Raw genomic sequence first — 22,966 nt, 5'->3', positions numbered from 1 at the left:
AAGACGAACGAAAATGTTACACTGTAAGCGCATGAAAACAGTATTCCGTCACGTACTCGGTCGCAATGCTAGTAGGTACAGGTTAGCAAAGACGAACGAAAATGTTACACTGTAAGCGCATGAAAACAGTATTGCGTCACGGACTCGGTCGCAATGCTAGGAGGTAAAGGTTAGCAAAGAGGAACGAAAATGTTACACTGTAAGCGCATGAAAACAGTATTCCGTCACGTACTCGGTCGCAATGCTAGGAGGTACAGGTTAGCAAAGAGGAACGAAAATGTTACACTGTAAGCGCATGAAAACAGTATTGCGCCACGGACTCGGTCGCAATGCTAGGAGGAACAGGTTATCAAAGAGGAACGAAAATGTTAAACTGTAAGCGCATGAAAACAGTATTGCGCCACGGAATCGGTCGCAATGCTAGGAGGTACATGTTAGCAAAGAGGAACGAAAATGTTACACTGTAAGCGCATGAAAACAGTATTGTGCCACGGACTCGGTCGCAATGCTCGGAGGTACAGCTTATCAAAGAGCAATAACTTTAATATAGCCTACAGCGTTACGCGATTATTAATTCAGTTATGAGCGTAACAATATATAGGATTAGTGAATATCTTCTGAAAATATTTGTGACAGAACAAAAAAATGCAAGTCTAAACTGCTGTTAAAATTTCTGGAATATAATTTAAATAGATACTAATAAATTACCTACAAATGAAAAAAAAAAATCATCATGGCGTGTGAGGCGGAGCTAAAAGATAGCAAATTTTCACCGTATTTCATACTTGGGTTCCACTGGCCCCCCTCCCTCCTTTTGAGGCAACAGGTTAGCTACTTGATATCGAATAATTGTCGCGTAAACGAAAATATTTACAAATATGTGTAGTTCTAAAAAAAATGTGTCTGTTCCGCAGGGTAGTTGACGGGGTGACGGGCAGCGAGTGAGGCGCAGCGGAACACCGGTGTCGGAACCGCGTGCGCCGAGAGGCGGGGGTGTCGAAGCGCGGTCAGCGGAACGGCCCGGCCGTGCACAATCGAGCCGGCCTTATAAGCACCGCCGCCGCGGGTCCCCGGACAGAGCAGTCGCCCCTCAGCATGGCCGGAGCGCAGGTGAGAGCTGCACCCCTCCCCTCCCCGCGGAGCTGCCGGGGCCGAACTGTCAGTCCACACGGGAAGCCTTCGTTTCACAGACGAGAGAGCCGCACCCGAAGTTCCCCGAAGTTTACATGATTTCACAGTATCTTTTAATGTAGCTTTCCTAACCAAATCAACCGTCCAAAATGTTTTAAAGTATTTATAATGTAACTAACCTAACCTAATTGACCATTAGTACCTGTATCCTTTTATCAACACCGCCATATTTATTTAAATGAACAAAAAAAACCATAAGATGCACGATCGGGCTTTTGACTCTCTCGTCTGTGAAAATAAGGCTTCCCGTCAGTCCATACACTCAGTCCATCAGCTGGGTGTCGTGGCAGAAATCTTCGTTTATACTCTTCGGTTTCTTTTCTATTTTGTTTTTCGTGGTTTTTTTTTCTGTCTACAAGTGCAACAGCAATTGTAACACCCAATTTTTTTTTCCATATTATACGATGAAACTACTTATACGTAAATCCTGCAGCAACAGCTACCACAAGACTTAATCGTGTATGAGGAAGGCCAAACCGTCAGTTCGGACCGTTCGGACCTAAGTGGGAGCTGGACTCATCGTGTGCGGGGAAACTTAAAAAAAAAAAAGTCCACGCCTGGTCAGGGGTGTGTGTCTCGCTTGCGCGCTTCTAGCGCGGTGTCGCCTCTGGACTGGCTAGCAATTCTTCTTATCTTGCGCACAGGACAACTACGTGATCTGACTGGTAACCATAAATAATACCACATGGCATGAGAAATGCGAATACCTCGAGTGCTTGAAAGAACTCTACCGCGAGTTTCGTGTATAAATATTATTCTGAAAACACGCGTTTTTAACCATTTGCAGTTCAAAACGAAGCATGGAAACAACTATACTCATCCGCCCTTAGCGTATTCCCAAATACTTCTCCTAAACAAATAAACCTCAGATATCTAGGGCAGTTTTTAAGTCGCGATCTCTGCACATCGTATGTGTGCCACTGTAGGCGGCATTCACGCACAGTTCGCCCTTCCGATCAGCCTGAAGTTATTTTGATGAATTATTCTTTTTTTTTTAACTTTTTTTACAATAATTTTATCAACTGCTGAGAGAAACAAAATATTTTCTTAGTACATTTTATTTTGCGTAACTTTATTTCTAACCTTTTTTCCGCCAAGTATTTGTCTGTCCCAAAGAATAATATTACACTCGAGCCTTAAATTGTTAGAACATAGTGTTTTTGTAATCAGGCATATCTGGAGATAAATAGATACTATAACTTTAAGAAAACAGAATGACACTGTAAAATGTTATTTATTTGATTATTTTTTACTTTAGTTTAAGTTAGTTAAACGTAATTTTATTTCTAGCTTTAAGAGCGCTACGTGTATGTAATGTGTGCTTTTATGCATGACCAAAACATTTCGTATCGCTTTGCATTTAAGGGTATATTGTTTAGAGAAAATTGATTACATAAAAGAACAAAAAATGGTTAAGGGCTTACTGGAACGATCCAATTATGTATCACTAAGTAAGCCCGATCAGTCTCTTTAAATATATTTAGACTAATGTCTATATCTAGAGTAAAAGTATTGAAATATTCTCCATGGCATAAACATAGTAAAAAGTAACGCTGTGTTTACGATATCATAATGTTCTGGAACACAAGTATAAGCGTGTCACTTGCAAATATAGCAATGCTTTTAAAGGGATTAAGTTGTTAAAGTCTCCTTACCTTATGTTCGTAGTACATATATTGGCCCAAAATCAGATCTCATAGCATCAAGAAAGTTTCGCGACGACACTATAATAACATTTTAGAACTATTAAAGGAAGTTTATGAATGAAGTTTATAAATACAAATAATCACTTCGACTATAATCATAATTTTTTTGTTATATGCCAAATCGTTTCCTCGGCGATTTAAAACGGATGTGGGTTTGAATCACTCTTTACTTGTTTCCAAGCGTAATATTTTACTTCTTTGTATCGATTTAAGCACTTCGAAATTTTTAAACAAGTTGTACTATAGCTTAGGAAGTAAAAACAATGAATAAAACATTTACCAATTCTGCATTACTGTCCCGATAAAGTAATCGCGCTTTTATAACGGCTATCATGAGACCAATAATACAACGTATGAAATGAACCAGCAAAACGCACATCCGTTAATTGCAACATGGAATGGAATAATTTGGGTAAAACGAACCTAGTGGAGTCTTAATGAGAAATTCTTCAACCGTGATTAATGAAAATAATGCTAGTTAAAAGTTGCTAAATTTTTTTAACACTCATGTTCATTTTTACAGAAGCGAATTTAACTGTATTTACGTTTTCCTCAATCTTTTAAACGAATCCCTAATGAAACCCTTTTCTTTTTATATTTTTGGAGGTTTATGGAACTTCAGTTTAATAATATATAAAACGGTGAACTACAGTGATGTGAAAATCGACGTTAAAATAAACAACTCTCTGTAAAAAATTAAATAAGTAGCTTAATTATACTTTTAACTCAAAATGTAAAATATAATGCAGAGTTGAAAAATAATATTTACTCCTGTGTTTATACTTAATACAATATCCCACAACAGTTCTCACTGGGTCAACGAAGTATAGGAACTTATGTATGAATTTGGAATTACTTCTTTCTAGATACAGGAGAGACATATCTACAACTCCCGTCCAAAAAAAAAAAAAATTGAGTAATGTGGAATGAATTAGTTATGAAGCAATGCCAGTGTGTATTTGATAAGAGAAAAATAATCATCTCGTAAATTCCCCGCATACTAATTGAAAAGTCCGTTATGTATCCGACTTTGAAAAATCTCAGTCACATTCGATTTGTAAAACATTTTTATACTTTAAAAGTTGGGGAGAAAAATAGATAATAAAATAATTATATAATAAAATAATATCTGAAAAAAAGTAATTTTTAACGTTTGGTATTTGGTATTGCAAAACTTTGAGTTCAACTAATTACGAAGTAGAGAAACTGTTCAGCTATGAGAAGTCATGAGTTTCTCCTCCATGAAAGAGGATGAATTTAGATAAAATTCCTCCCCCCCCCCCCCTTCAACAACCTTTTCCGTTTGCAGTTATATTTGGAATCGGTTGTAACAGTAATAGTGTTCATTGTTTTACTCAAACAATGTTATGTTATGTTAGAAACATAAGCCATCAGAAATAACGTGTTGGTTGTTGGCAGATGTTAGTCTCGGCGGCGGTGGTGGTACTGGCCGCGATGGGCGGGTTAGCGACCAATCACGGCCTCGGAGGAGACGGCGGACACGCCCACTCCAGCTGGCACTTCAGCGGTCCAGTGGCGGGTCCTCACAAGCAGGTGCACGTGGCGGCCGGCCTCGGAGGACACGGAGGACATTCAGGACACGGAGGACATTCAGGACACGGAGGACACGGAGACGGAGGATACATCGACTATGTGGTAAGCATTCAGAACATTGTGACCATCACAAGTGGAACAACACAAGGGGGAAAAAAAAAATTTGCTGTACTTTTAAATACAAAAGATTTCTACAGAAAACCAACTGCAAAAGAAATAGTTTTTAATACTACAAGAAAGCTATCGTGAATTTCACAATACATGGCAATGGTTATTTTTTTTTTTGCATTTATGAAATACGGTTTTTTTTCTTTCGAAAACTTCCGCATGATTTTAATATTTTAATTGATGTTTAATTTAAGTACAATTAAAAAAAAACATGAAAATGAAAATTGAATATTAAACCATTTGACTTAATATTTTTATTGTGCATGTGGAGTCAATAATGGAAAGCTATTCAGGAACGGTTTAAAAATACTTATCTTTAACAACTGGAGATACTTGGTACAACACAAAGCATAAATGCCCGGGTTAAAAATCCGTACCCAGTATTACTGCGAACTCTTTTTTTTTTTAAGTGATACAGTTGTTTTCATGTAAATATAAGATTTACAAATATCTGTATGTTAACATGAACATTTTTGTTCCAATTATAAAAAAATGGAGTAAAGTGCTAGAATAACACTTGGTTTTTACTGGGGTGAAAATTAGTACAAAATAAGAAAATTGTATGTTATTAACTAACCTTCAGTGCATGCACATTGAAAGAATGTAATACTTACACGAAAATATTTAGTATTAATATAATTTCGTGACGAGATAAAATAGATAAAGCATTTAGCATTGTAAGCTCGACATTTAATATTAAATAAGTACGTTGCTTTTTTTTTAATGATTATGATTTGATTTAAAACTATTGACCTTGTCTATTTTTAGTAAACATATATGGTGTACGACCGTTAACTTAGCTTTGCGGTTATAGACCACAAGTTAGGTGCTCCTGATAATCATGAATGATAACCATTTAGATAAAATATACGTCCACAGTCACAGTAAATATTTTTTATGATGCTGATGATGGTGATGTATCGTTTTACCCGTTACTGATTGTCGTGAGCACAGTCAATGTCGTGACGTCCATATGCTTGTATTTACGCGGAATTAATTTTATAGAATTAAATAAATATTCAAAAAAAGTATTTATTTATTTAAATAAGTTATACGTTTGAGATTTTTAGACGTATAATCATTCTTATTTTATTATTGAAAATATAATGACATCTTATGAAAACCTTTATAGCGTTAGTTGGTGAGATTGAATACAATTGTTTGTGTTCCCGAGGCGGAGCCGAAGTACTCGTTCGGCTACGAGGTGGCGGACCACAAGACGGGCGACCTCCACGGCCAGCAGGAGCAGCGCGACGGAGACTCGGTGAAGGGCTCCTACCACGTGAAGGAGCCCGGCGGCAACGTGCGCACGGTGCAGTACCTGGCCGACAAGCACGGCTTCCACGCGCGCGTGCACAACAGCGGCGGCAACGACCACTCGGGCGGGCACGCGGGTAGCCACTCGGGCGGGCTTGCAGGTGGCCACTTAGGTAACGGAGGTGGCCACTCGGACGGGAACGCCGGTGCGGGCGGCCACTCGGGCGGGCAAGCCGGTGGCCACTCGGGCGGGCTTGCCGGTTTGGGTGGACACTCGGGCGGGTTTGCTGGTGTGGGTGGCCACTCGGGCGGGCACGCGGGTGCGGGTGGCCACTCGGGCGGGCTTGCCGATGGCCACTCGGCCGGGCACGCTGGTGGCTACTCGGACGGGCACGCTGGTGGCCACTTAGAAGGTCACTGAGGTGGCCACTTAGACGGCTATAGCCATAACGGTCACTACGGATACTACTAGATGTCATAACACCAAAACCCAGAAAGAATGTCCTCGTTTTTCCCAATACTGTACTAAATGATAAGTATCTATTTGTGAATCCTAGTCCTGCTTTAATGTTTTATTTATTGACTAAGAGTGAAATGACTGTGAATTATTGTTTGACTTAATAAATTTATGACATTTTTTGAGCAAAAGCTTACCAACAATTATTTATTCCTCCCACAACCTAATTAATTTAGCTCCAATATTATAATTTTAATAAATTTTCAAATATATACTTATAATTAATTCGCCTAGCGTTACAAAATTAAGTTATTAAATTTAATCCCATTGCAACCTGACTGTAAATAAGTAAACTAAAAATTACAGAATTTATTTTATGATACTGCAAAATGAAGTCAAAAATTTTATCATAAGAAACCATTCAATTAGATCGTGATAACTCGCACTGATATGCAAAATCATGAAAATGCTAATCATGCTGGTGAATTGAGTGGCAACAAACCACTTATAAAATACAAGTAATGATAAATCTAACTCTGCGCGGTTTTAGATAATCAATTTGATGATCACAAGTGGCCAGCCCCGAGATTTGTCAAATAGAGCTGCATGGTAATTTTTAAGCTCGGTGTATAGAGTTTATACGTATTTAATGGCTCGTATGGACATTTGGCTAGTAACTCGTCTTTCCCAGTTGATAACTGGTCCTTAGGAACGCGGATACCTTAATAATTGGTGCGGTTCTTTACGCAGGATTTGCTAGTTTTCAGCATTAAAACAACTGACGCCACCCATGTAATCAACTAGTTCCTCCAGGTAACTGATTGAATTAGTTAATTAGGCAGGGCAGTTGAAAATAAGTTTTTATTGTTCATTAGAATTTGTAAGCGCACGCACATAAACCTGCAACGAAAACGGAAAATTTAATTTATAATATTATGTAGTAACTTATATTTTTACTTTCTTTACTTTCCAATTGTAAGTTATTAGGTGTCATAAATATTAGAACATACAAACAAACAAATCCAGGACATAATTAAAAATTTACTTGGGCATTGTAAATTGTTGTGACAGTAAAAACTTAATTAATTTTTGGTCATAAATAAAAATAAATATAAGTAGTATAGTTTAGGGGCTCCGGAAACTGGCTTCTGGCTGTGGTGCCAGTGCCGGGGTCCGCCATGTTGAATTATGACGTCACGGCGGACATCTTGGATGACCTTGACCTTGACCTTCAATTTGATCCTCAAAACTTGCCAAAATTGGGCAAAAATTGCCCAAAATTCCTCAAAAATCGCCAAAATTTCAATTTTTGTGGAAAAAAATTCCGCCAAAAAATCTCAAAAATTTTGATAAATCGAAATTTCCCGTTTTCAAAGGAAAAATTTCCCGTTTCGAGGGACAAATTCCCGTTTTTAGTCCTTAAAAATCCCAGCGACTAGAAAGTCCTAAAAGAGGCTTAAAACTCCTAAGAGATAGCCGCTTATAAGCCTCTGACGTCATCTAGGATTATGACCGCCATTTTGAAAGAAGACGTCACCGTTGCAGTTTCCGTTACGGTCGCCATTTTTAAAATCTTTATTTATTATCCGATTTTAATTAAATTTTTTTTTTAAATTTATAAAAAAAAACTTAATAAAAATTTAATAAAAAATAATAAAAATCAAACATTTACGACACGGAGCTAGGAGTCCTCGGTTCGAACCCGGTGAGGGCAAAAAAATAAAAATGACGACCGATCCTTCCCCCCGTGGTGGGTGCTGGCATACTGACTCCCACCACTTTTTTTCAAAGCATATATATCGCCACCTAGTATGACGTCATGTCCGCCATCTTGTCTTCGATGCTGGAAGCCATCATCATTGTATCGTCGGCTATAGTGCGCTGATACCATGTTAGTTTAATTCTTACCTGCTAGAGTGCAGTAATCATCTATTACTGTGACACCCGCCATCTTAAAATTCGGCCGTCATCTTAAAAATCCGTAATTTTAATGCTACAAAAGCGGGACAAAATCCAAAATTCATTAAATAAATTTGTAATCCATATAATTATTGTTTTGATCGACTAAGGTCCTTGGTTCGATCCCTGGCCGATACAAAACAACTTTAATTTAAAAAAATACTAAAAAAAGTGTTAGGTTTGAGAAAATAAAAACACCAAAATTTCTTTTAAAAAAATTGTATTACATAAATTTAATACACTACTACAAGTACAAAAAAAACACTGACAAATTACCAAAGCCTTTAGGATTCCTCGATTCAAACAGTCTTCTTATTGTACGGACTAAGCCTTTTACATGAATTTAAATGTCTATCCGATCCGTTCATCACCACAGCCAGAGACGGACTGAAGTTCATAGCACTTATATAGTCTCATTAGACGGTACAACACATGAGTCAAATCAATAACCATGTTCATTATACGTCTCGGAGCATTTTTTATAATGACGATGTAAGCTATAGAGACGACAAATTAGTTTATTGCACTTATTGCACTGAAATTTTATTCTTTGAACATTATTAGAACAACCGCTTCTTTCATGTCTGCGAGCATTTGAGGTGATAGTAAATGATGCACCACAGTATTTGCACTGATGCGAAGTACGCTCTTCATTAATTGGAGTATTCAATGCTGATGAAACTTCAGCTGATGGTGGAACAGCACATATCGAAGTCTCCTCCAGTTTTGTCAGAGGCGTTGCCAACGGGATCTGCTCCAACATCGTCGGCGCCGACGTCATGGTTCCCGTAGTCGATGTTACATCCTCCATCGAGTACGACGTTAAAGTCGGTAAAGATGCCATCGAAGTCTCAAGAACAGGCAATTACACGACTTATGCACCAGAAGAAACAAACTAGGTGATCCGTACACCGTCGACGGCAGTAACAAACTGAGCGTCCTGCTGTCTAGGACTCGTTTATATACATTCACCGGTTTGAATAATACACTAGTCAAATCAAGAACAATTTACTAAAATACTAGAGTCAAAACAACATTAAAAAAATAGAAGCACCATCAACAAAAAAGGAAACACATTTGGAAGCACCTTCAAAAAAGGAAAAACAATAGGAAGCACCGACTACGAAAAGGCAGCACATTTGGAAGCACCTTCAAAAAAGGAAAAACAATAGGAAGCACCGACAACGAAAAAGCAGCACATTTGGAAGCACCGACAACGAAAAGGCAGCACATTTGGAAGCACCGACAACGAAAAGGCAGCACATTTGGAAGCACCGACTACGTAAAGTAAGCACATTTGGAAGCACCGACAACGAAAAGGCAGCATATTTGGAAGCACCGACAACGAATTGGCAGCACATTTGGAAGCACCGACTACGAAAAGGCAGCACATTTGGAAGCACCGTCATCGAAAAGGCAGCACATTTGGAAGCACCGACTACGAAAAGGCAGCACATTTGGAAGCACCGACTCTGAAAAGGCATCACATTCGGCAGCACCGACAACGAAAAGGCGGCACATTTGGAAGCACCGACTACGAAAAGGCAGCACATTTGACAGCACCGACAACGAAAAGGCAGCACATTTGGAAGCACCGACTACGAAAAGGCAGCACATTTGGAAGCACCTACAACGAAAAGGCAACACATTTGGAAGCACCGACAACGAAATGGCAGCACATTTGGAAGCACCGACTACGTAAAGGCAGCACATTTAGAAGCACCGTCATCGAAAAGGCAGCACATTTGGAAGCACCGACTACGAAAAGGCAGCACATTTGGAAGCACCGACAACGAAAAGGCAGCACATTTGGCAGCACCGACAACGAAAAGGCAGCACATTTGGAAGCACCGACTACGAAAAGGCAGCACATTTGGCAGCACAGACAACGAAAAGGCAGCACATTTGGAAGCACAGACTACGAAAAGGCAGCACATTTGGAAGCACCAACAACGAAAAGGCAGCACATTTGGAAGCACCGACTACGAAAAGGCAGCACATAAGACAGCACCGACAACGAAAAGGCAGCACATTTGGAAGCACCATCATCGAAAAGGCAGCACATTTGTAAGCTCCATTAACAAAAAAAAAAAAAGGCAAAAAGGAAGCACAAGTTACGAGATCTAAGGCTTAGTTAGAAATCAGAATACAAGAAATAAAAACTTTAAATTCTTATAATTTAAATTATTTATTTTATTGCTTTACATTATATAAATGCAAGTAAAACAAGCCGTTATTGTATGTAGCCAGCATTCCTCAGTTCCTTGAGTATGAAGGATATTTCTTTGATGCACAAATAGTTTCCTGCACAAAGCGAACCATGTAGAAGTCTTAGCCGGTCAACCAATATGTTTGGATCTTTCCATGATGTGTAATCATTCTCTTCAACCATCATCTTCCTTGCACCTTTATAATAAATATTATGATCTCTGGTGTCTTCCGTTTTACCACCAACCTCAGGGTAACTTTCATGTTTGAGACGGTGATCATCACAAGCTTGATCAGATTTATTTAATATATCACGTCGTTTCCACCGTTTCGGTCTCAGGACATCGCCACATTCTTCGATCTTGGCAGCTTTAGGTGCTTCATCAAAGTCTATGTCTTTGTCAACAGCCTCAGAGTCACTGTAACAATCACCGTAGAAGTAATCGTCTTCACCCAATTTACCGTAATAATTCGATGTTGATGATGTTGAAATGTCTTCATCGTCTTCATGCTTCCTTTTTAGGAGTCGTTCATTTTTACAAAGTAGGAAAGATCTACTTGAATTCGGCTGGAATATATTCTCACTTTTCACATTAAGGATTCTTCCATTGTCTTCATTCTTCCGTAAATCATCAACCTCCTTCAATTTAAGTTCTTTGTCGAGATCGGAAGAGCCAAGAAAATTATTGTCGTAATGCAGATCACTCTTCCTTAGGCTAGTAGATTCATCGTTGTCCTCTAGCTTGTACGCAGGCTTGGCGCTACAAGTTCTGCCATGTCTTTTTAGGCTCTCTATCCGCGTAAACGACTTGCTACATCGAACAAAACTTATCATATTGCGCAGTGGATTTTTAACACAGTCATTCTTCTCGTGTTGTCTTTTATTATTTCTCAAGATAAACTCTTTACTGCAAAACTTACACCTATGTTCTTTCGATACAGCGTCAAATCCCAAATCGGAATTCATATTAGTTACTGAGACTAATGCCAGATACCAATTGAGTGTTTTAAATTAGATCCAATACTTAAATAGACATTTTTTCATATTTCATCAGCGAGAATTAATATATCTCATGCAAAAGTACTTTATGCATGTATTTCTGCTTTTCAACAACAGATGTCGCCTCATGTTGCTTGCAGGTAAATAATATTTAGTTCTTTTATGCGGGATGCGGGATGCTCACTAAAGATCGCAAAAGAAGGATGGCTTTGCTAGACTCCAAGGAAAAGGAAGTTCGTCTTGCATGTTGGTGCTCCACAGATGTCTCATGGCGTAATATTAATTTGACTGAGTGATGATATTTGTTAATTCCACCTGATAAAAATATTGCAAGTTTTGATTTAGTAGCAGAAATTATCGAATTAAATGTAACTCCAAATAAAATTACATGTGTCATTAGACAAAAATAAATCCATGCAGAGAGCGGTTTCTCAGAATAGTCAGAAACACTTGAAGAAACCACAGGAATGATTGCAAGAACACGGGAAAAACCATCAAAATATTGACAAGAATAATCAGGAGCACACGGAGAAAACCATCATAATATTGGCAAGAATAATCAGGAGCACACGGAGAAAAACATTATAATATTGACCAGATTAATCAGAAGTACTCGGAGAAAACCACCACATGTTTTCTTTGATATCATAAAATTACAGGAAAAAATATTTAAAAATAAAAATAAATTAATAAAAAAATAAAAAATAAATAAAAAAAATACATAAATTTCTGGCTTGTACAAGAACTCTATCTTTGCTCAACAATGATAAGTTTACAAGCTAGCAGAAAATCCTTATGCATTTTTTTATTTTTTTATTTTTTTATTAATTTTTTTTTTTATTTTTTTTCCTGTAATTTTATGATATCAAAGAAAACATGTGGTGGTTTTCTCCGAGTACTTCTGATTAATCTGGTCAATATTATGTTGGTTTTCTCCGTGTGCTCCTGATTATTCTTGCCAATATTATGATGGTTTTCTCCGTGTGCTCCTGATTATTCTTGTCAATATTTTGATGGTTTTTCCCGTGTTCTTGCAGTCATTCCTGTGGTTTCTTCAAGTGTTTCTGACTATTCTGAGAAACCGCTCTCTGCATGGATTTATTTTTGTCTAATGAGACATGTCATTTTATTTGGAGTTACATTTAATTCGATAATTTCTGTTACTAAATCAAAACTTGCAATATTTTTATCAGGTGGAATTAACACATATCATTACTCAGTCAAATTAATATTACGCCATGAGACATCTGTGGAGCACCAACATGCAAGACGAACTTCCTTTTCCTTGGAGTCTAGCGAAGCCATCCTTCTTTTGCGATCGTTAGTGAGCATCCCGCATCCCGCATAAAATAACTAAATATTATTTACCTGCAAGCAACATGTGGCGACATCTGTTGTTGAAAAGCAGAAATACATGCATAAAGTACTTTTGCATGAGATATATTAATTCTCGCTGATGAAATATGAAAAAATTTCTATTTAAGTATTGGATCTAATTTAAAACTCTCAATTGGTATCTGGCATTAGTCTCAGTAACTAATATGAATTCCGATTTGGGATCTGACGCTGTATCGAAAGAACATAGGTGTAAGTTTTGCAGTAAAGAGTTTATCTTGAGAAATAATAAAAGACAACACGAGAAGAATGACTGTGTTAAAAATCCACTGCGCAATATGATAAGTTGTGTTCGATGTAGCAAGTCGTTTACGCGGAGAGAGAGCCTAAAAAGACATGGCAGAACTTGTAGCGCCAAGCCTGCGTACAAGCTAGAGGACAACGATGAATCTACTAGCCTAAGGAAGAGTGATCTGCATTACGACAATAATTTTCTTGGCTCTTCCGATCTCGACAAAGAACTTAAATTGAAGGAGGTTGATGATTTACGGAAGAATGAAGACAATGGAAGAATCCTTAACGTGAAAAGTGAGAATATTTTCCAGCCGAATTCAAGTAGATCTTTCCTACTTTGTAAAAATGATGGACTCCTAAAAAGGAAGCATGAAGACGATGAAGACTCTTCAACATCATCAACATCGAATTATTACGGTAAATTGGGTGAAGACGATTCCTTCTACGGTGATTGTTACAGTGACTCTGAGGCTGTTGACAAAGACATAGACTATGATGAAGCACCTAAAGCTGCCAAGATCGAAGAAAGTGGCGGTGTCCTGAGACCGAAACGGTGGAAACGACGTGATATATTAAATAAATCTGATCAAGCTTGTAATGATCACCGTCACAAACATGAAAGTTACCCTGAGGTTGGTGGTAAAATGGAAGACACCAGAGATCATAATATGTTTTATAAAGGTGCAAGGAAGATGGTGGTAGAAGAGAATAATTACACATCATGGAAAGATCCAAACATATTGGTTGACCGGCTAAGACTTCTACATGGTTCGCTTTGTGCAGGAAACTATTTGTGCATCAAAGAAATATCCTTCATACTCAAGGAACTGATGAATGCTGGCTACATACAATAACGGCTTGTTTTACTTGCATTTATATAATGTAAAGCAATAAAATAAATAATTTAAATTATAAGAATTTAAAGTTTTTATTTCTTGTATTCTGATTTCTAACTAAGCCTTAGATCTCGTAACTTGTGCTTCCTTTTTGCCTTTTTTTTTTTGTTAATGGAGCTTACAAATGTGCTGCCTTTTCGATGATGGTGCTTCCAAATGTGCTGCCTTTTCGTTGTCGGTGCTGTCTTATGTGCTGCCTTTTCGTAGTCGGTGCTTCCAAATGTGCTGCCTTTTCGTGGTCGGTGCTTCCAAACGTGATGCCTTTTCGTAGTCGGTGCTTCCAAATGTGCTGCCTTTTCGATGACGGTGCTTCCAATTGTGCTGCCTTTTCGTTGTCGGTGCTTCCAAATGTGCTGCCTTTTCGTTGTCGGTGCTTCCAAATGTGCTGCCTTTTCGTAGTCGGTGCTTCCTATTGTTTTTCCTTTTTTGAAGATGCTTACAAATGTGCTTCCTTTTTTGTTGATGGTGCTTCTATTTTTTTAATGTTGTTTTGACTCTAGTATTTTAGTAAATTGTTCTTGATTTGACTAGTGTATTATTCAAACCGGTTAATGTATATAAACGAGTCCTAGACAGCAGGACGCTCAGTTTGTTACTGCCGTCGACGGTGTACGGATCACCTAGTTTGTTTCTTCTGGTGCATAAGTCGTGTAATTGCCTGTTCTTGAGACTTCGATGGCATCTTTACCGACTTTAACGTCGTACTCGATGGAGGATGTACCATCGACTACGGGAACCATGACGTCGGCGCCGACGATGTTGGAGCAGATCCCGTTGGCAACGCCTCTGACAACACTGGAGGAGACTTCGATATGTGCTGTTCCACCATCAGCTGAAGTTTCATCAGCATTGAATACTCCAATTAATGAAGAGCGTACTTCGCATCAGTGCAAATACTGTGGTGCATTATTTACTATCACCTCAAATGCTCGCAGACATGAAAGAAGCGGTTGTTCTAATAATGTTCAAAGAATAAAATTTCAGTGCAATAAGTGCAATAAACTAATTTGTCGTCTCTATAGCTTACATCGTCATTATAAAAAATGCTCCGAGACGTATAATGAACATGGTTTTTAATTTGACTCATGTGTTGTACCGGCTAATGAGACTATATAAGTGCTATGAACTTCAGTCCGTCTCTGGCTGTGGTGATGAACGGATCGGATAGACATTTAAATTCATGTAAAAGGCTTAGTCCGTACAATAAGAAGACTGTTTGAATCGAGGAAACCTAAAGGCCGTGGTAATTTGTCAGTTATTTTTTTTTTGTACTTGTAGTAGTGTATTGAATTTATGTAATAAAATTTTTTTAAAAGAACTTTTGGTGTTTTTATTTTCTGAAACCTAACACTTTTTTAGTATTTTTTTTAAAATTAAAGTTGTTTTGTATCAGCCAGGGATCGAACCAAGGACCTTAGTCGATCCAATCAATCATTATATGGATTACAAATTTATTTAATGAATTTTGGATTTTGTCCCGCTTTTCTAGCATTAAAATTACGGATTTTCAAGATGGCGGCCGAATTTCAAGATGGCGGGTGTCACAGTAATAGATGATTACTGCAATCTAGCAGGTAGGAATTAAACTAACATGGTATCAGCGCACTATAGCCGACGATACAATGATGATGGCTTCCAGCATCGAAGACAAGATGGCGGACATGACGTCATACTAGGTGGCGATATATATGCTTTGAAAAAAAGTGGTGGGAGTCAGTATGCCAGCACCCACCACGGGGGGAAGGATCGGTCGTCATTTTTATTTTTTTGCCCTCACCGGGTTCGAACCGAGGACTCCGAGCTCCGTGTCGTAAATGTTTGATTTTTAATAATTTTTTATTAAATTTTTATTAAGTGATTTTTTTATATATTTTAAAAAAAATTTAATTAAAATCGGATAATAAATAAAGTTTTTTTAAAGATGGCGACCGTAACGGAAACTGCAACGGTGACGTCATCTTTCAAAATGGCGGTCATAATCCTAGATGACGTCAGAGGCTTATAAGCGGCTATCTCTTAGGAGTTTTAAGCCTCTTTTAGGACTTTCTAGTCGCTGGGATTTTTAAGGACTAAAAACGGGAATTTTTCCCTCGAAACGGGAAATTTTTCCTTTGAAAACGGGAAATTTCGATTTATCAAAATTTTTGAGATTTTTTGGCGGAATTTTGTTCTACAAAAATTGAAATTTTGGCGATTTTTGAGGAATTTTGGCAAATTTTTGCCCAATTTTGGCAAGTTTTTGAGGATCAAATTTAAGGTCAAGGTCAAAGGTCAAGGTCAAGGTCATCCAAGATGGCCGCCGTGACGTCATAATTCAACATGGCGGACCCTGGCACCGGCAATACAGCCAGAAGCCAGTTTCCGGAGCCCCCAAACTATACTACTAATATACTCAAATCTTTAAATTGGCTTTATTTGTGTTTAATCTAACTGCATTATTGAACATTAGGCTATAAAGTTTTATAATTGTTTTTGAAATGCAAATTCAGATTTATATTTCATTAATTTAAAACTTGCCAATCAAAAGTACTCGTGGTAGTCGAATATTTAAAGTAAGGAAAAAAAAATTAAATCAATATATGATTATTTATTTCTGAATATTTAAAAAAAGTATTAGTAAAATAAAAACTGTGGAAACAAAAAAAAAAGAACATCATTGAGTTAGTTTAAACGTATTTTGTTAAGTAAATTTTATTTCTGGTGGCTTATTGCTTATTACATAAAATGTTCCGCCAAAGAACATAATTCAAATTTCAAACCTTTTTGTGTCATCCAGAAAGAATATTCTAAAAAAATAACTTCATTTGGTTTCTGATTTTTTAATATGTATCATTAAATTTGCATATTTTTCACGTTCTTGTGATACTTTCCAAATTAATTGAACAATTTCTCTCATTTTGAAATACGTTTCTCGTCAGTATATTTTTTAAGAAAACCAAAGCATCATTCTTGTACAACACGGAAGCAGAGTGTGCTTCAGCGCATCTCATTAAAGAAAATAAAGAGATAGAATCTTGAAGTGGTGTTTGAAGAGAACCTCATTAACAAAACTTGGAGGATCTGTATCTTTTTTAATATTCAAGCTGTTAAGTTATGGATAAAAAAGAGAAAACAAGAGACCAGAAAGTAGGTACTTAAACAAGTTGCATAGAAACATATTTACACTGAAACTTAAACACTTAAAAAAATAGTAAAACGAGGTAGAGTTATTTTAGTCTTCGCAAAGTTCCAGCACCGGAAAGGTCAAGTGGAACGCTACTTCGCACGAGCTACGAACTATTCAACGAAACTCGTGGAGTTACAAACGTTGAATCGCGCGGTTCAACGGGCCCAGCTACCTCGCTGATGAGAAATGAAATGGCATAGCGAAACGCAACTCTAATCATGGAACACAAACATATAATCGTTTAACAAAAAAAATAGTTTAATATATTCGTGCATTTAGTCAAGTTAATATAGGCCTTCAAATATCACTGGAACTTAAAATCCATTTACATTTTAATTAATACTTTTTAACTCCACGCCCCGCATAGTGTTAAAAATGAATTATACGGACAGTTTTCACTATTCTGTACCTAGCAGAAGAGCTAATTCATATTTTTTTTTTGTTTTCACTGTGCTCTCGACAGTAAAACCCCATCTTTTTTAATATGCACTAGATCCTGGTTTCTCTACTACTGTTCAACGGAAATATAGTGTTCCGTGAAGCCTGTGTAAGCGTGCCTCAACACTTTAATAAATAAAAAATAACAGTATTACCCCATGTAAAAAACCAAGTACAATATTAAAAAAAATGATTGCACTCCGGCAGCAGAGAAGAATAACATTTTTTGTCACTAACAATAAATAAAACAAAAAGTAAGGAAAGTTAACTACATGTTTTGAAACTTTATGTTATTATATAGTTCACATCATTTTTTTTAACTTAACCACTACTGAAAAAGGTTTTATCCCTACTAATATTATAAATGCGAAAGTGTGTTTGTCTGTTTATTATCCTTTCACGCAGAAGTGGAGCTACGGATTGACATGATTTCTTGCATGTAAATAGTTATGGGCAGGATAATGACATTAACTACATATAATTATGAAATTCTATCCCGAAGGAAGTAAAAAAAAAATTGGTTCTCTGTAAAGTCGGTTTACGGACGATAGTTTAACGCGACAACGGCATAAAAAAAACATTGATGAAATGATTGCATAGTTTTATGAACAAAATTGAATCATTTTTATTGAATTATCACTATTTTGTATGGATAGAAAGGAGTGAAATGAAATCTACAATTTATTTGATACATTCACTTTTATTTGCACTCATTAATTCAAATATGTTTATTACTTTAACGAACAGATTATTTAAACTATAACGTTTATACATGTTTGCTATTTAACTTCTTCCAATCTGTGTTATTCTGTTAAGGATAGGACGATGATAGGAAAAGTAGGAAACGAATGGGAGTGTTTCAAGTTTAATGTGGCTAGAAAAAGTCAAATCGATGGTTGTTCCAATCGAGTGGAAGAGAGATAGATGCGCCGCAAGCGTACAATGAGCGTGACGGGACACCGCGTAACGGGACAATGTGCGTAACGGGACACTTTTTCGTACGTGCAGCCGGCGTTCATCGATTTATTAGACTTTGTCACGTCAAAAGGGTAAATTCAGTTTTATAATAGAAAAACATAGGATGGATGTACTAACACACAGACAGTGAGTTTGTGCCATTTCTCTATGGTCGCCACATGGTCATATAGTAAGGTGCGGCAACTTTCTATCCTCCTTGGCAAAACCCATCCGCTTAGTGAAGCTCGCGGCTGCTAACAAAATTAAAGGCGCTAATAACTTAGAACTTCGTCAATAGATGGCTTTGCCTTGAATTTGTAACGCACCATCGTTTGGAGCGTTCCTTAACGTTTTGCCAACGGGTTATATGCCTTCCCACAAAATGAAACTGAAAAATGGCATCCCGGTTTTTCTGATGGTTGGCCTTGATGCAACGAGATTGTGCAATCAACGAGACTTCAAAATCAAAATTTCCCATTTTTCAAGTGTATGTCCTACAGGCTTTAAACTCGGTAGTGATGTTCCTTATATTATTATGTGTTTAGCCCGGGCAACGCCGCGTAGTACAGCTAGTAAAACATACTAAACCAGAAGAAAAGAATATATAAATACGTCAGGCAAACAAATGGCTTAGTGTGTATAGTGAGCTTTCGATTTGAGCAAATTATGTTTGCGTGCCGTGGTCCGCAAAAAGGTTTTGAGACGCTTTCCTGTACATACACGCTCTATTATTACCAAGCTATTTTAATTAATCCTTTGTTAGTTAGAAGTAAAATAAACCTTTAGGTAAAAAGGGTTTCTACGAGGTTTGGTTATAATACTAATATTTGAAAAAAAAATTATATTTTATGATCCTAAATATTAAAAGGAACAGCTTCTCAAATGAAGCACGAGTGGTAATTTTTATTTTTTGTTTATTTTCGTGTACAAGTATCGCCTTTTTTTGTTCAGTTTTCACTGGAATGTTGTGCCGTGTTGTCGCTGTCAAGGCGAACAGCAGTATCAGAGAGATGGCGTGTGGGCGTGTTCCCTGGCGAAAACCCCAGATTGTCCTGAATTGACAGTCACCTAGCCTCGTGGGCGCAGCCATCGACCAAAGCCTAGGGATTATCTGTCATCAAAGTGGAGAGACAACCTTAATCTCATTTGTGGAAATTTCATCTGCCTCGACGGCCCATCAGTTATGAATGACAAACGATTCTGGATATTTTTAAAGGGCGTTAACTCCGAGGTTTTCATTTTCCAAAATGTTGTTTCCGTTTGTTTTCCACAGTCTCTCAATACACAACAAATGTGGATAGCAAAACACTCTCACCGTTTAATTTTTAATTAACAATTTAAATAATTCTCACGTGTTTTGTGCTTTATAGGTAGGGGAGAGTTGGGTAAAACAGGGTAGTTGGGTAGAACGGGGTACCACTGTTATTTTCCGTACACGTGGTGCTATCTGTGTGTACGTTTGGTAAGTTACTCCTCTATACGTCGTCACTAGAGTGAGGTAGTATGAAGTGTCGCACAGTATTCTTTCGTGCGTAATAATGGAAATTACAAATTTATGATGTTTCACTAAAATGTTTAGCGTGTATTGGCTATACAATATTTAATCAGTGGTTGCAGATATATTTTATGGTAAGTTGTATTCAAGTAAAGTATTATATTTGCTATGTTGTGCCATAGTAACCGATGTAATTGACGGGTGTTAAGATTTTCTGTTGTCTTTTTGCTTGAGAACCTGCATGTAGGGTAAAACAGGGTACACAGGTAATGGGTAAAACGGGGTAGTACCTCGTTCTGTCCAACCAGTTTCCTGTTTTAATCATCTTTTCGATCAATTGTGCAAATGACTTTTAAAATTAAAAACAGTTTTGTTATGCATACTAAATGTTATACAGAGTTACCTACAGTACATTTATACAGTCAACCAAAAGTCTTGTATCGGTGAGGAAAAAAATTGGAAACGTAAAAATGTTGTAGGCCCATGTAATTAAATTGTAATTTGACTTTATCTTTTTTTTCTATTTTTAAAAATAAAAACCATGCTCGAAAAAACCATGTCGTCCTATTGTGTTTTCCCCCACACTGCACCCATAGGTTGCAGCCCTTAGATGTTTCCTTCATGTCCCCATTGATGCAGTATTATAGTGATGAAGCAAGGAAATGGGTTCGTTTACATCCTGGACGTCCCATTACAATTAACCAGATCGGGAAACTCTATGGCGCTGCATTTATGAAGGCCGCTTCTATGGAAACTGCGGTAAATGGTTTCAGAAGAACTGGAATATTTCCCCTTGATGCAAGTATCTTCCCAGATTGGATGTTTTAGCCAGCGGCAACAACTGACCGAGCTAACTCCAGGCCTTCAGAACCGAGTGGAAATGACACTGTCGGTGATATTCCACTGACTGCTGCAACAACTGACCGAGCTAACTCCAGGCCTTCAAAACCGAGTGGAAATGACAGTGTAGGTGATATTCCAGTGACTGCTGCAACAACTGATCGAGCTTACACAATGCCTTCAGAGTCCCATGGAAATGTCAGTGTTGGTAATATTCCTGGGACATCTGGTTTGGTATCTTCACCAACTGAATCTCGTTTAGGCCTATCTGATAAAAACAATCGAAATGCTTCATCAAACAGTAGCTTCACAATTCCACCGACTACAGTGATGCCGATTTCCCATGTCAAAAGGAATCCTGCAGAAGGAAGAGGACGACGACGTGGCAAGGCAGCTGTGCTGACCGACTCGCCATATAAGAACGAACTAATATTATTCAGTCAGCTTCACCAAAATCTTTAAAAAGGAAAAATGCTGGTGTGTCTAAATCTCAAAACAGTTCTAAAACACATAAGAATAAAGAAGACAGCAACAAATCCATACCAACAGTAACTTTGCGTGTGTCTGATGATGATGACGTTCCTTGCATTTATTGCGCTGAACAGTTCTCCACTTCAAAATCAGCCGAAAGTTGGGTGCAATGATTAAAGTGTCATTCTTGGAGCCATGAAGGATGTGCTGGTGTAGACACAGATGACTGTAGGCCATTTGAATGTGATTTCTGCCAGTTTGGAATAAAGACTCTGGCCTTATTTTGTGTTCTGATGGGCCTACTATGCCATATTAGGCTAATTAAACAATCATATGTTTTGTCAGATATTTGGGTTCACCGCATATGCAAGTTTGTATTATACATAGTTAGATTATGCTTTTAGACTAACCACTTCCTCAAAATTAACAGTGTTGTGTTATTGTTGTTCAAACAATGTTTGTGATTTTCCGCAAACCAATTTTTTTGTGAAGTTTTACTGCAAATACAGAGGAAAATGTAAGGTGAAGGCTTATAATTGATTTTTTTTTAAATTCTCATATTTTTACTGACATTTGTATTTATTTGTCATATTACATGTTGTTCAGAATTTTTTATAATGCACATGTAAAATCATTTTAAAAATCTGCTTTCTGTACCCCGTTTTACCCAACCAGTTGGGTAAAACAGGGTAGTGTGCATACATTCAAATAAATAAATATCTCTGCAAGAATAATATTTCAGAAGACACGGTACTAGTTGCAGAATTAAACTCACATTCTAATCTACGCATGCTGATGTTTTCAGACAGATACAGCAATATTAAAACAATAAATTAAAGCGATTTATACTAAGTACCCCGTTATACCCTACTCTCCCCTACTTAAGGCAAATTTCCCGGAATGTTAATTTTTTTTTTGTAAAATTAAGTGCTCCGTTTAATTATAAAAGTATTTTTCGAGGTGCTTTTAAATATCGAGATATGGTAGGTGATGAGAAGGTTAATTGTTAAAAATAAATTTTAAGCTGCATATACTCTTGTAAAGCAGTCAAATAAATCATTAATACAAACAATGTACTATTACAAAACTGCTGCGGTAAATGGTATTAAAAGTTACTGTAGTTAATAAAAAAAAATTTTAAGTCCTAAATGTAAGAACACTGACTTTTTTTCTAAATAATCTGAACGATTGCTAGACTACAATAGGTTGAAATGTAAAAAAAAAAAAGAGGTTTAGTTCTTTTACAAGGATAGTTCTACCCAGGTGCTCGTTACATTTTAATACAATGATAACTGTACAAACGTTTTGTACTTTTACAAGTAAAGTCCTTGAAAACTCAGTTGCCAACGTTAACACGTGTAAAACTGCAAGGCAGAGCTTTGTACCTACCATCTGTAATTTTACAAAGATCAGCCTTTTAGTTTTACAAGCGGTATCATTGGCAAATGGGTTACCAAGGATTTTCCATGTAAAAGTGCAAAAATTATTTACAGTGTATACCATTGCATGATTCAGTACTGCAAACGATTGGTTCGTTTTGTAGGTGTGTGTGCGCGAAAGGTCATTTATGTGTA

General features: G+C 37.3%; 2 protein-coding genes across 5 annotated transcripts in view; one reads left to right on the top strand and one right to left on the bottom strand.

Annotated features, from left to right (window-relative positions):
* Positions 1-22,966, bottom strand: part of LOC134532990 (ankyrin repeat and death domain-containing protein 1A-like) — a 228,358-nt gene that overhangs the window by 198,898 nt on the left and 6,494 nt on the right. The gene's annotated exons all lie outside the window — the stretch shown is intronic.
* On the top strand, positions 1,083-6,524 carry LOC134527329 (circumsporozoite protein-like). The gene is made up of 3 exons (XM_063359910.1): positions 1,083-1,110; positions 4,317-4,553; positions 5,794-6,524. The coding sequence occupies exons 1-3, from the start codon at positions 1,096-1,098 to the stop codon at positions 6,295-6,297; spliced, it is 756 nt and encodes a 251-aa protein (XP_063215980.1). The 5' UTR covers positions 1,083-1,095; the 3' UTR covers positions 6,298-6,524.

Source organism: Bacillus rossius, chromosome 1 (assembly GCF_032445375.1).
Source record: "Bacillus rossius redtenbacheri isolate Brsri chromosome 1, Brsri_v3, whole genome shotgun sequence".
In the NCBI taxonomy this organism is placed as follows: Eukaryota; Metazoa; Arthropoda; class Insecta; order Phasmatodea; family Bacillidae; genus Bacillus; species Bacillus rossius.
This window is presented reverse-complemented; position numbering and strand designations above follow the sequence as displayed.